The following is a 13,829-nucleotide window of genomic DNA, read 5'->3' on the forward strand; positions in this document are numbered from 1 at the left end:
GCGATGGACACGATTTATTCTATTTTGGCGGAGAACGAGAATTGAGTACCAAGTCCTATTTAGCTTGTGCCGATATACACATGCTATAGGTAAGCGTTTAGAAGTCACGGCCTTCCTCTCAGTGACGTTCAGAGATGTGTGGTACGAAAATTTATAGGTAGGAGCCCATTTTTTTGGTAAGAAGTCGATGAATGTTTACCCCATTACACGTTCGATAAATAATTAAACCTATATATATATATATATATATATATATATATATATATATATTGTTTCTGACCGCATATACATAATCGTGGTAAACAACTGTCGTAGCAAGAATACTTCTAGCCTAACCTTACTGTTTACCTACGTAATTTAAGTCGCACACACCCACTCGGGCGAAGCCGACTTTTATTAGACATATTATTTATATTCTGTGGAAATGGAGTCAATGACTTACAGTTTTGCACGAATTTTAGTAGTCACGTTCGTAGAATTGTTTGCGTGAATGATCTTATTATAAGGGCTGCATATCGTCTATCCTTTTTTGAAGCAGACTCCTTACGGCTCGTCATAACATAATCAGGGCAATCGTTTGAGGCACTCCTTAACAACATATGGATTCATTTTGCAACATCAACGAGCGTGTCAGTCTTTTCCTTACATTGCTCGCCACCCGATCTGTAGAGCTTAAGCGTTTAGTTTCATTGATTATGGATGTAGAATTCAAACTTTACCAACTTAGCTGTGTCTTTTGCTAGGGTGGAACCCTCGAAAGTTAATAGCTGCTTATATATATATATATATACCCTATCGAAGAATGGAGAAAGTCTTGTTTTGAAGTCAGTTATTTACATTTGATTTATGTGAGATTAATCGAGACATACTAGTTTCTGCTAGGGATTATACAAACGTTTGCCGCCAAATGCACACAAGTCAAATAATTTTTAATAATATTTGTGGCAATTTGGCAATTCAATTGCTGAATTTCCGCAGCACCTCCATAACCGGGTAAGTGCAAAAACACAAAGACAACAATTTTGATTCAAATCCTTTTCAGTAAATAAACAACGATGAAGACTGATACTGAGTTAGACCTGAGCCATCTACGATAGGCTTCTGCATTGAACGAGCCTTTGAATAAAATGGTATTTCTTTGCAGATCAGGATGGACAAAATTTGGCAGTTTAAGCTGTCAACTCGTTGATGTTATATGACTGCAAAGGTTAGGCTATGAGATAACGGGGCATAATAAAGGAATCTGACAACGTTTAGTTTATATAATGATGCTAGTGATATCGAACATGAAGAAAAGTATGTAACGTCCAGCTACCTTAATAATAACATGTTTTTTGTTGTTAATACGAAATGTACGGGTCGTTTTACTTTTATTTTCAACCAGTTGATGATACTCAAATCGAGATGCGGGAAAGCTCCTCTAGGTTTGTGCTCACACGTCGTGATGAACAAATGGTAAATGAAATGATGCGATATAGTTGAGTAATGAGTACCGCCAATAAACATTTGGTTCCTCCGTCTTTACGTATATGTTACGCGCCATAACACACTTCCTTGATTCACTTTACAAATGAAAAACAAAAGAAGATACCTTGCACACGGCCATCCGCCCAAAATCCTTAAACAATTGGTGAGAAGCAGATTTTTGTGTTCGTAGCAATGCATATGTATGTATATATGTATGTGCGTATGTATGTATATATGTACGTATATAAGCGAATGTGATTTTTGTGCTTGTGAGCATTAATATGACCTGCCGAGAAATTTACAGTAATAGATAATTAACTGGTTGATTTTTTGTTGCTTACGTCTAAGTCGTAATAACATCATGTTATAATTACCTTGAGTCGTTTCATATAAATGCTCATTAGGTATACTATTACAAGCACACGCACGCCCCCCAATGAAGTCATGTACAAATCTATAATGTTAGAAATAGAAACAAATTTAAGTAGTGCCTTTTTTTTGAACATTTGCTACTTTACGGTGTTTTTCTTTTTTCGTTATTCAACATAATATATATATATATATATATATATATATATATATATATATATATATATATATGATTTCATTTTACCCAGCACCCCAGAATCAGCCCACCACTTTGATTGCAACCAACCTATATGAACTCGGTATTTGTTTCTTATTTTGGCATTCTACCGGCATCTGCTTTTTACAGGTGGTAGAAGCTTGAGCTTGTTTTGGAACTGCGCGATGTCAGAGAATTTTTCCTTAGGGTCGCGGGGAAAGCCTTGTCCGATTTGTGTATCACCGGCATCTTTCTCGATGATTGTGACGATCACCTGAAAGACAGTTTTTTTTTTTGTATTGCATTACATGAAAAGTTACCTAAAATTATTATTGAATTGTTATTTAACCGATTTTTTGAGATTGTATGACCTCAGCATTTGTGCTTTTCATATCAGTTCTCTCGTACAGACGAAACTGCTAGAGACTGATCAGTCAGAAATCACGCATGGAAGGTTTTATTAATCTATTGTAGTAATTCCTTTTTTAGATAAAAATTTCTGACTGAATTGTATATATCGACCCATTTCTGTGCAGTTGGAGTCGACAGGTTCAGCCACTTATTGTGATTCCCTTTCAGCTAGGGGTCATTCATAGTAGTACTGACTCTCTTTTTCAAGTTGTTGTTTTCTGCTAAATCTGTATGGGTGAGAAACGTTTTTATCTGCTCTGGTTTGTCCGAGTTACAAAATTTTACGCCGATCTAGAACGCTTAAATATCCTGAGTTTCAGCATATCATAATATATGAACACCTTGTAGGATAGGAGAAACCGTAGAGGGTGCATAAACTGTTTAATGAGCGAAAAACGACAAACTGATTTTAAAAAGCGGTTTTTAAGGAAAATTACATAATGCACTGAAAAGGCTCATTCGTTAACTTTACGTATAGTTTTTGCATCAGAAAAGATGGAAATTGTACATTCACTTCAAAAACAAATCCGAGATTAAACTTTGTAATCACGATAAAAAGCTCGTTTATAACATAAACGTTCGATGTGATTTGGTCTAAACAATGTGACAAACTATGAAAATACTGCGTAACATTTATTTTATGTTTGTATAAATAAAATTACTTGTACATCATATGGTGTTCATCAAAAACGCTTAATGTATCATTCTCTCACATAGTAGACGGTCTAGGATCACAACAACGTTCAATTATCTTTGTCGTTTCTACTCGAATTCATAACTTGCGCACTAAATAGAGCAAATTAGGATAGGAATAACTAGGGTATTGGTGTGCTAATCAATAAATGGCACTACCGCACTGTAGTGTTCTACGATAGCCGAAATAGCCGTCGTACACGAACAAATGCACGCATTCGTATCCATCTGGGGACCACTAATAACACTACCTTCCAGGTTTGGTCGTTGTTACAGTAGGTCTGATGGAACTGTTTAACGTCATCGACCGTTAATTTGCTTAAGATGGCCGCATATCTTGCTTCTCTGGTGTAGTCACAATTACAGTCCAGCAACTCGGATCCTAACCTGAAATTAGTCATAAAACAAGACTTGAATTAGAAGTTTAACAAACAAATTTAGTTTTGTGGCGGCGGAAATACTAATCGAATGCAATTGAGGATACCTTTAGGAAGCATGCGTTCATTCGATGAATCGATGCATTAATGTTTTCACTCTCGCTATTCGTTAATGCGATATTACCTTTCAACCTTCTTGACTGGTTTGAGGCGTTTTTTCAACAGTACAGCAGAGCGATGTTGATTAAACTGCTCTTCGGTTAGATCGTTGATGTACTGACGAAGATAAACCTGAATGCAATAACAAGACACCTTGTTGACGATAGATTGCTAGAACCTGCGAAAGATGATTGTATTCGTTTTGCTCATCGATTGGGGTCGATTCTTCTCAGTTACTAAACGTGGTCTTCTTATCAAAACACCTAGGAGTTTAGGAAAATTCAATGGACCACGTAAAAGTGATTTAATTTGTATGAATAGGTCTGAGTAAACTTACCCTCATAAAGTGGAAAATACGATTCATCACGTAATTGGTATTATTCTTTGTCTCCACGTACGTCATTAGACCTAGGTTCAGCGAAAAAACGAGAATTTGAATAAATGAAGCTTGCGAACAGTGCGACCGCTCTAACAATGACTTCACTAGACGAAATATGATGGGTCCTACACTGTATCGTACGGTTAGAACGGAAGAGGTAAAACGGTCGTAATAATAGCTCTCAGCCATTCTAATATGCTCCTCTACAAACGATCTATTAACATTATAGAATTAGCACTATAGTTCTTCCAACTGTTTCATTAGTGGTTGAAATTATACTCATTATTGATTGATTGATTGAGATCATACAGTTTCTACTAACCGTGGGAGCGTGAGTCTACAACAGAAATGACGCCTGCGCCGTAACCAAGTTGTTCTTTCGTCCGTAAAATATTGAACGCTTCGGGGCTAGCAATATGAACGAGCAATTCGCGAAGCATAACCTCTTTGTCCGACGAAATGACTCCGACTTCATGATATGTCGTAACCGACCGCTGCGATTGGCCCTCGTCATAGCCAACGTAATGGAACAGGCTTCCCGGCGGCAAGCCATACTTGCGGGGAAGATCGTCACAGCTAGCCAGGTACGATGAGTTGGCTGTAATGGTAGTCGGAAAAAGGCTAATTTTACTCATCATCGCCGAGGATGCTAGTCCTCGAGAATGATTTCCTACCACTGAGGTGAACCTGGCAAAAAGCTGTCATTCTCGTCGACGGCTTACTCTTCGTCGCACTAGCAAACTTCAGAGGACACCCTTATGCATCTAGATTAATTAAGAAAAAAAAAAAAAGATCAATATTGATGAGCATAGCTTATCCGGTCGATGGCCAACTTCGCCCTATCAATGGTGCCCTTAATGTGAACTTGCCCTTGTGTCGCTATCTCGCACCAATCTAGGCAGAACTTATTTTTTTTACTAGTCATTTGGAAAGAGTATCTGAGAAGACTATTTGTTCGGGATCAGTTTTTCGACATGAAAAAACCCGCAAGAACTCCACCTTGCGTGCAACCATTTAAAGTCCGAATACGCTTTTAGTTATATAAATATACGTATGCAAATAAATGTGATTTGTACACGATGTTAAAAACTTTTCCACATTCACAGATTCGTATAAACATCAAGCCTAAGTATCCACTATGAATATCCTATGTATTATTTGGTAGAAGAAGAAGAGGTGCCTTCTGCGATTCCTAAAAAACGGATTTTTTCCATTTAGAAAATTCAGTTCGGTTATAGGCACAGCTGATGATAGGCAGCGCAATAGTTCTCCAGGAACCTGTTTGTTGAAGAAAATAAATTCATTCTTGTGTCTTAGCTGCATATCCATGTTTGAAGTTTTACGTCCTATATCGATGTTAGACGCTCCGTCGGACGGCTGCATCTACCGCAGGTAAACGTATGCCAGGACGAACTTTAACCCTATCCTTGTCTAAAAGGTATTATCTTACTAAGAGTCCTTTGGCTTGAATATTTGTTCTATTTTTGAATGCACAATAAAATGCTATTCAATGATCAGTTAAACGGTTCATGACTACGAAGTGGAAGCTTCCCGTAAATTTCGAATGAAGGCTTAACAATAGATCTAATTTGTCTAGGTCATACAAATAATTGTATTGCTTTTGGGACACACAGAGGTAATGGCAGTTGTCAATATGACTTCGCTTTTCCTTATACAACAAGAGCTCAGAAGTGGACATCGGTAAACCTCAAAATGCTGCTTGCTTTATTATTATATTGCTATTACATCTAGTTCTATCACGCAAACTCTCCATTGTGTGCATTTTTGAGGTTCGGATTATGGGTTGTCAAAACCGTTGCATCATAGGCGACTCGTTTTTGTACAGATTTGAAACAGATTATTTACAGTACAGCCTCAAACCTATCTTCTACGGTTAATATTAATTACAATGGCTATAGCAAACGAGCGGCGAGAGTCACTCGGTCTTGATATGAAGACCTGAAGACTTCTGAAAACAGATAACGGCCATATTCGAACGGTATTTTTATAAAGATAGCAGCGTTAATTTTGAAATAAGCACACATCAAAAAAGCTCGGCATTTTTGAGACTGATGTGGACCAAAAGCTTGGTGCAAATTCCAGTTACTGGATCTGTGGTCGGTCAGGTTTCAGAAGATAGGCCTATGTGGTTCAGATATGCGTTTTGCATTCGTATCGACTGCTTGTTTACCTATAAAGATAAAAAAAGTTATTTTAATTCTTTGCCAGCCCCCAAATCTACACTAAGTTAAATCGCACTCTCAGAGCCATTCTATCTTAGCCATGTATGAAACAAGAACGTACCGTTTGGAGTGTTATGTTTCTAGCTTTGTCAAACAATGGCATTTTTGGTCTAGGTAACTCACGCTTAGTGCATTTGAGTCTATCCTGTGGACTTAAAAATTTAGTTATCTTGCATAGGGTTTCTTCCTCGAAACTAACTGAATTGTTACAGGTTCCTTCAGGGCCTGGAGTGACGGAACTTTCTTCTGTTGCTATCAACGGTAGTATTAACTAACCGTTAACTCATATAGACCACCGTCCTCAGTTCAGTAACAGTATAATAAGACAAAAAAGTGCAGCATGAAATTGATCCATTGGGAACCTAGGGACATTTACGAGCATCCAGAGTGTACTTCGATTTAGGCTAGTAATGTCTACAGTTTATTAGTGGTCTAGCATTTCTGATATCGGCTACGTTCGCGCTGCTCTAGCCACGAGAGGATCTTTTAGTCTTGTTGTACAGATGCTACAATGCATCGTCGTCTTTTTGTCACATCTAATATGATCCATTAGTTCTGTTAACTCAAAATCAAAAAATAGCTTACCACTAATATTAAAAACAAATAGCATTAGTTTGAAGGCCCTCATCGGTAACAGCTGGACTTACCTTTCGAGGTACAAGGCTTTCTTACGCTAATGGAAGCACCGAACGACGAGTCAAGTCGCCCAGTTTACGAGACCCAGTTTCCAGACGACAATCAGTCTCCCAAACCGTGCATTTACCGCACTATCGTTGGGGTAATTCAAATCGTAGTTAAGTATAAAATATTTCTAAAAGGGCTCTGATGGACATCCGACGTGATTATAGGCCTTAGACAAGTGCATGACAGTGGGATAAATTTCATCATATCGATACTCATCGTCATTTTTATGTCTGTATACAGAACGCCATTAGATCGCCGTACTCGATCTAAAATTCCATCTGCAATTGTTGGAAAATAATTCGGTAACAAAATAAGGCCTCTAGCTTTACCGGCAGACGTCTAAGCAAGGTCTGAACGTATGTCGTTATCACAACCCGAACTATTGCGTCCTGATAAACCTTGGCATGTATCAAATCATCAACTGTTGCTAAGATGCTACATGTTAAAAGAATTTAGAAAAAAAACAATTATAGAATATGATATCAGCTTGTTCGCTTTGTTGTGCGGTCGTACCGCGTTTAAATTCTAAGCATAAAGGCACGGAGGTAAGCTAGATTTGAATCTGGGCGTGGGATTAACTTCGATTCTCCAGTAAAAATCCTATTAACAACGTAAAAGGCAATAAATAAATACAGTCATAATCGTTTCTCCTACTGAGTTTCACCAGATCGTTTCAGCTTGTTACCCCAGTAAGGCCTTCAGGTTCTATAAATGAGTAATGCCGGAAACTTCCGTCAGGACACAGAAACAGCTAGTGAGTGAACTATAGAAGAAGTACCAGTCTAAGAATAAGGCGGTTTTCAAGTATCTACCGTTAATATCCTGAAGCTAATAATCTGAAATACTGATTTCCCGAACTACAAGAAGTATCTGACTCTTTTCGCAGCTAGCTACCGACTCTTTCGACATAGACAACATTATTATGTTCCTATTTATTAGAGTTCCTGCGTGGGCCATTTATAAAGGTAGATCGCAAAGGACACGATGTTAAGCAAATTCAAAATCGCACATCGCTGATCAAATGGTCGACCATCGAAAAATAATAAACCTGTCTAATATATATTATATATAGGTTAAGAAGCCAATTCGTATCTGTAGCATTAGATACATCAGGCTAATTATTTAGAAAAAAAAAGTTCTTCATTTACCGAGTTGCAATTATGATGTATAAATCCTCTACTATGAAGTACAATCGTCCGGTCCTTGATAATTTTCGTGAGCAGGACCTGTGCCAGAGCTTTTTTCAGTTTGCGCCTTGAAGCTAGCGGCTATTCGAAACCCTTATGGAGTATGTCTTGCGTAGACTTTAAATCATGGTAATCCAATATAAAAAATATAATGCTACAAGCTAAACATCATCCCAAAAATTGCTGAGCTCTAATTGGAAACTCATTCTCAAAAGACCATTTCTATTGACAGCCTATACTTCGATATATTCCGCTATATTCTTAATGGTTCTGTCCCATTAGTTGGCCTCCATGGGGTTGACGTCGGGAATGAATTCGCGACTTTAGAACGGGTTTAAGTATGGTTGGAGGGTATACGTTGGGTGTGTTTTTGAACTCGCAACCACTGCCATCTAAGGCAGATAAATTGCAGTGCAATTTTCAAGGTCATCGAACACAGTTTCTTAATGTTATTATAATTTTTCTAATCGTTATCCTTCCAAAGCTAATATCATCGATGTATCCGATGTATATGAGAGATGTATGAAAAGATTACATTATCTTTAATGTAAGACCGTATCCCCACTAAGATCTCCAGAAGAATCGAAAAGCAGAAATCGAAACCGAAATCCGTACGCGAATTTCGCTCCGTAGATCTGTGTTGGTAGCACAAACCTCAAACGTTAACCATCAAAATTATTTAATACTATAAAAAGCTGTATTTATTTGAGGCCTAAAAATTTTTTTGCTCATTTTCACTCTATAACTTCTACGTTAGCCTTCAGCTATACGTCTTCGAAGAGTCGCATGCCTTCAGTTCTAATAGTTCAGTTAATTCGTAAATAGCTTAGTATTTAGGTAAGGTCTCGTGGATTCATCAATGAATGTATAAGTAAATAAATTAGGATTTCCAATGTGCGGCAATTGTTTGCATACATATAGCATGCAATGTCGTCTATATTGCTTAAATCACGGGATCACGTTTTTTCTAAACTATTCTTGATTTAGTTAGCTCCATCTATCGTACGTATTCTCTAAAGGTTTATTAGATCGAACTGATTCAGACAAGTATAGAAAATAAACCAACAGGATAAATTAATTTCTCTGTCAAAGCTTAGTTATGGAGTGCAGTCTTCTCTTAAAACTACTATTTAGGCTGGTAGTGTAGTAGAATAAGCTTGTGCTGCTTCCCATTGATCTTGGACTACTCTTCGCTGAAAAAAATTTCAAACAGAGCTTAGAAAATAAAAAGTTCGGAGGCATCATCTGTTTAGATCACAATTAGCCTTCTGGGTACGATGTTTGTATTGGCGCCTGGTAAATGCCACTCTACGTCGTAGGCTATAATGGTGTTCGTTGGAGTTTCGTACAGCAGTCGTTCCTTTGGGATAATATGGAAACGTGAAAAAAAGTTACGGGGAATTTAAAGCTGATTGGACCTAACAACGGATTTTGAATTTTAGCGGGAGCAAAACGACAGCAGCAACGTTAACGTCGCATAGACTACGATCCACCTTTTTTCACGAGGCAAATTCTGGCCGAAAGACATTTCGCTGTTCATTGTTACTTTAGCATGCTTTCCGAACTTCAGTTAGTCCGCTCTTTGTGTAGATTTGTGGGAAACACTTTTTTTTTTACTAAGCAAAAACAAATTCTAGGCTCATAGTCAAATTTCTTGTATAGCATTGCTTCGAAAAAAGCTAACGTATCAGCGCATGTTCTGCGAAGATATTGTTCTTTTAATATAATGGTCAGTGACAGATTGTGATTCTCCTAAACTGACCGACGATCAATTTCCTCCCAATAAACAATATGAAACTCATCCTATTGATGTCCTCGCAATTGGCAAACTATATAATTAACGCAGTTATTATATATGCAGCAATAGTGTGACTCATTTAACAGAAACGAAGCAAGCAATGTAAAATTACTAAAGTTTTCTAAAAAGTCTTCAACATAAACCGACAAAAGTCAGACTTCTTTACAGTTACCCGTTGCCCTGTTTCCTGATGACTTACGGGGATTTCTGAGTTCTCGTAGGCAGTCGCCCATATGAAACAGAAACATTCTATCTCTAGTACTGCATTTGGAATTTAAACGTACACCTTAGAATTCGATTACTCGGACCTTAGAAAAATGCAACGTTTCAACCAATGCGCCTTCTTCGCACGCACGAAACTTTGACAAAATACTTCACAGAACATCGTTTCAGCCGTTTCTGATCTGAGCGTACTTTTTTTATAAAGTCGCACTTCATTTGGAAACGTATATTATCGGAACCTAGCTTTCTAACATGAAACCCTTAGAGAGGCCAATGCCAAGCCCGAAAATGTTATAATTTTATTATGTTGCTTTATGAGACAAGGGAACGTCATTTTTTTGCTTGAATATGTTTTAATTCGATCTCATCACTTCGTCCAAGATTAATTTTGGCCAAATAAATATACGTGGTATCTGAAAATATTTCACAGAAATATAGAGAACTTGAAACAGATCTGCTGATAGGTCAGACGGTGAACAAAGAACTTACCGATAGTGGGAACAATCTTCGTAAACATTTCCTCTGCTACTGATTTCTCTATGTTTCCAGAGACAAACACTTTCACTAGTTCGGGTTTTCGAATTATCGATAGAACTTGGCGAATTTCGTTGATAGTTACATTTTCCAATGTTTTGATTTTGTCCTGCCGCGAAGTGAGGTTGGTTTTTAGGAGTAGACGTTCCTGGATGTTGCAATGCTCAACTGTAGAATACAGTTCGGGTTCCATCAGAGAAATTCGATAAACGTCTTTAATCATTCTTAGGGTTTCAGCATCAACGTTAAACTCCTGGAAATGTTGGAAGACCAGGTCGACTACTCTTGGCAGGATAGCGCTATACGCATTAAAACCAAACATTAGCGACCCATAGTTGCCAAAGGAGCCACGTGATTTGAGGGACGATCGTACGTTAAGACCTGTATTCTTTGCCATGTAAAGTTGGTCGCTAAGAGACCGTCGAAACACCCTCAGGATCAACTCTGTCGCTACTCCGTTTGTCGAATCGGGTCCGTCGATATGAGTCTTCCAGTATACTGTCACGTCGGTTTTTGGGACTCCAAAATTTGTCTGTAGCAGCCACAGTCGGGACGTCGTATAATTTGCTACTAGTACTGGTTCTTTAATGTACTTCGAGTCCGTGCGAACCACTGTCACATTTCGTGGTATCCATGTATTTCTTAATGGAAGCGAGAAATCCGACCGGGCAGCCTTCCAGTGTGCTACCTGCTTCTCAGTAATGTTTTTCACCGTATAGTGCACCTGATAGAACTTCTCAATACGGTCTGTCATATTGGCGAAGATTTGTGAAACCGCAAAGATTCGAGTATTTGTTGGCACAAGCTGTCGAAGCATGTACTGAAGGAAGGCAAAATCAAAGGCACCTAATAATCGCGAACCTGATATTACGTGGTCTATATCGTACATCATTCGATTTTCAACCAAATCCAATATATATACATAATCCCGCCGTGTTTTCCTTATCTCTTTGGCACTAAAGTATTTGAATTCCAATTCCTCAACATCACGCAAATCTTCAAAAATCTCCAGAAATTCATCTTCTCGACGTTGACGAAGGAAGTTTAGGTACGCAAATGTCATTTCCACAATGTCGGCTCGATGATCGAGGCCGACCTTCGTTAGATGGAACTCGATCGATAACGTCGTACTTCCGACGTAATTTTCATCGTAGATCGATATTGTCGATGTCCATAACTTGTCCTTGATCTTCTTGACAAGGCCGCCTTCATGCTCGCTGCGGAGAATCGTCTTTAGTAAAGATGTCTCACGGGCTGTAGTGATATTGGGTAGCGAAAATCGTATATATAAATCATTGACATCCCGTGCTGGAACTACAAAGATTTCTTTGCCACTAGTTTGAAGGTAAGGGTCAGGCCAGACCTTTTGAACGACTCCAGTATTCCGCACATCGTAGAAATTCTTAACCGCTAACTTCTTGAGAGTGTCCACATCAAACGGGCCACGCACACCAAGCGCCATTAAGTTAGACGAATAGTAGTACCTATAGAATTTATCCATTTCAACGTGTAGTGGCGATTTCAATATTTCTACACCCTGCATCATATTATGGGATGAGCCACAATCAAACATTTGCTGCGGATGACCGGGGTCTGATGTCTCGCTATCTACAGCTTCCACGCGGCGACCATCTTGATTCATTAATCGCTTGTACTCACTGTCGACATTTTGTAATTCACTCGTAACCGTTTCGGGCATAACTAGAGGCTCCTTCATCATCCAGCCGAACATATTTATAGCGGTCTCTAAGTGATCTGGATCGATGCTGAAAAAGTAGCATGTCCTTTCCTTGCCCGTCCGAGCGTTAAGGGTCCCGCCATTGCTCTGAATATGGCTGATGAAATCGCCTTTTCCAGGATACTTTTTATTCCCTAAAAATAGCACGTGCTCGGTGAAATGCGCCAGGCCCTGAAGTTCTTTGGGGTCGGACCATGACCCAACTCGAACGCAGAGCGCGACCTCGGCATCCTCTAGCGTTAAATCAGAGGCGATCACTACATCCATTTGGTTTCGCAGCCGTAGACTAACATAGTCCGCCTTATCGACGATAGGCTTATGTGTGATCTCCTCATTTGATGCGACATGCAGCTCGTAATCAGTCGGCTGCACGGACAGTATAAGCACGAAGATCAGGACGGCGGAGGCGAAAAGCAGTATGCCACCCGCGACCCTCGAGCTCGTTTGTCCTGGCAGCTTATCGCAGCCAGGGCAATTGCAGTCAGCCGACGACGAGCACGGCATCTCCCGGAGGCTCGACGAGCGCTCTCCAATCGAAGATCCCTCTCGAATGATCTCTTCCACCTTCTTCTTCTTTCGTCCGGCGCCTTCTTTCTCTGTTCGCCGGCTCGACCATCGCCGCTTTCCATGAACGTCCGCAATCGCCAGCCGCTGCCATTAGCCACCACTGATGCCCGGTACCGCTGGCTACCGTTACTACTTCCACCATCGGCGTCAGCGTTACCGACGCAGTCCGCCTACTAGGCAAACAGCGTGAGCCCACGCTGTCCATTTGTCTTTGCGAGATGACGGTAGAAGGAGTTCTCCACCATTGTCCCGCTCGTTTCCTATTAGACAGACATGCTTATCTTTTAGCAACTCGATGGCGATTAAGGCGTCTTACGTACACCCTCCCTCAATCACGTTATCGTCGCATGCATCACTGCACGGATGCAGAAGCCAGCAAGAGGAATTGAGCCATGGACATATCATCTGCGAAATTAATAAGCACCATAAGCAATATCGTATTGAAGCTCTGATTTGAGCTACTGAAGGGATTCTATTCAGTTCATCCTAATGGACCGTTCATCTAAGGCTGGAGGCTGCTTTCTCTAACAAAAATACAAAAAAAATAAGTTTTTTTTGTTATTATTATTATTGACAAATACGCTCTTAAACTGTATCTGGCAAAGGACATTTCGCACATTGTGATGAATATGAACTTCAAGCTTTGACTAAAACATTAATTCCTAGTCCTGGAGGTGGCCTGCGTCTGAAGCGTCACTACGTAACATATTCTAGGAGTTAAATTTTAAGAGGTATCTTGTCAGGATAAATACTTGAAAACAAATACAGCGCTAACTATTTTCCTGCTAGCTTAGTCGTTCGTAAT

The 13,829-nt window shown here is 39.4% G+C and overlaps 1 protein-coding gene across 1 annotated transcript; it reads right to left on the bottom strand.

Annotated features, from left to right (window-relative positions):
- Positions 1-1,051: 1,051 nt before the first annotated feature.
- Positions 1,052-13,079, bottom strand: LOC111265757 (insulin-degrading enzyme). The gene is made up of 6 exons (XM_022842667.2): positions 10,675-13,079; positions 4,374-4,649; positions 4,010-4,080; positions 3,698-3,804; positions 3,388-3,523; positions 1,052-2,306 (listed from the first exon to the last, which is right to left on the bottom strand). The coding sequence occupies exons 1-6, from the start codon at positions 12,959-12,961 to the stop codon at positions 2,160-2,162; spliced, it is 3,024 nt and encodes a 1,007-aa protein (XP_022698402.2). The 5' UTR covers positions 12,962-13,079; the 3' UTR covers positions 1,052-2,159.
- Between the last annotated feature and the right edge of the window lie 750 nt (positions 13,080-13,829).

This window comes from Varroa jacobsoni, unplaced genomic scaffold (genome assembly GCF_002532875.2).
Source record: "Varroa jacobsoni isolate VJ856 unplaced genomic scaffold, vjacob_1.0 scaffold_1005, whole genome shotgun sequence".
Classification (NCBI taxonomy): domain Eukaryota; kingdom Metazoa; phylum Arthropoda; class Arachnida; order Mesostigmata; family Varroidae; genus Varroa; species Varroa jacobsoni.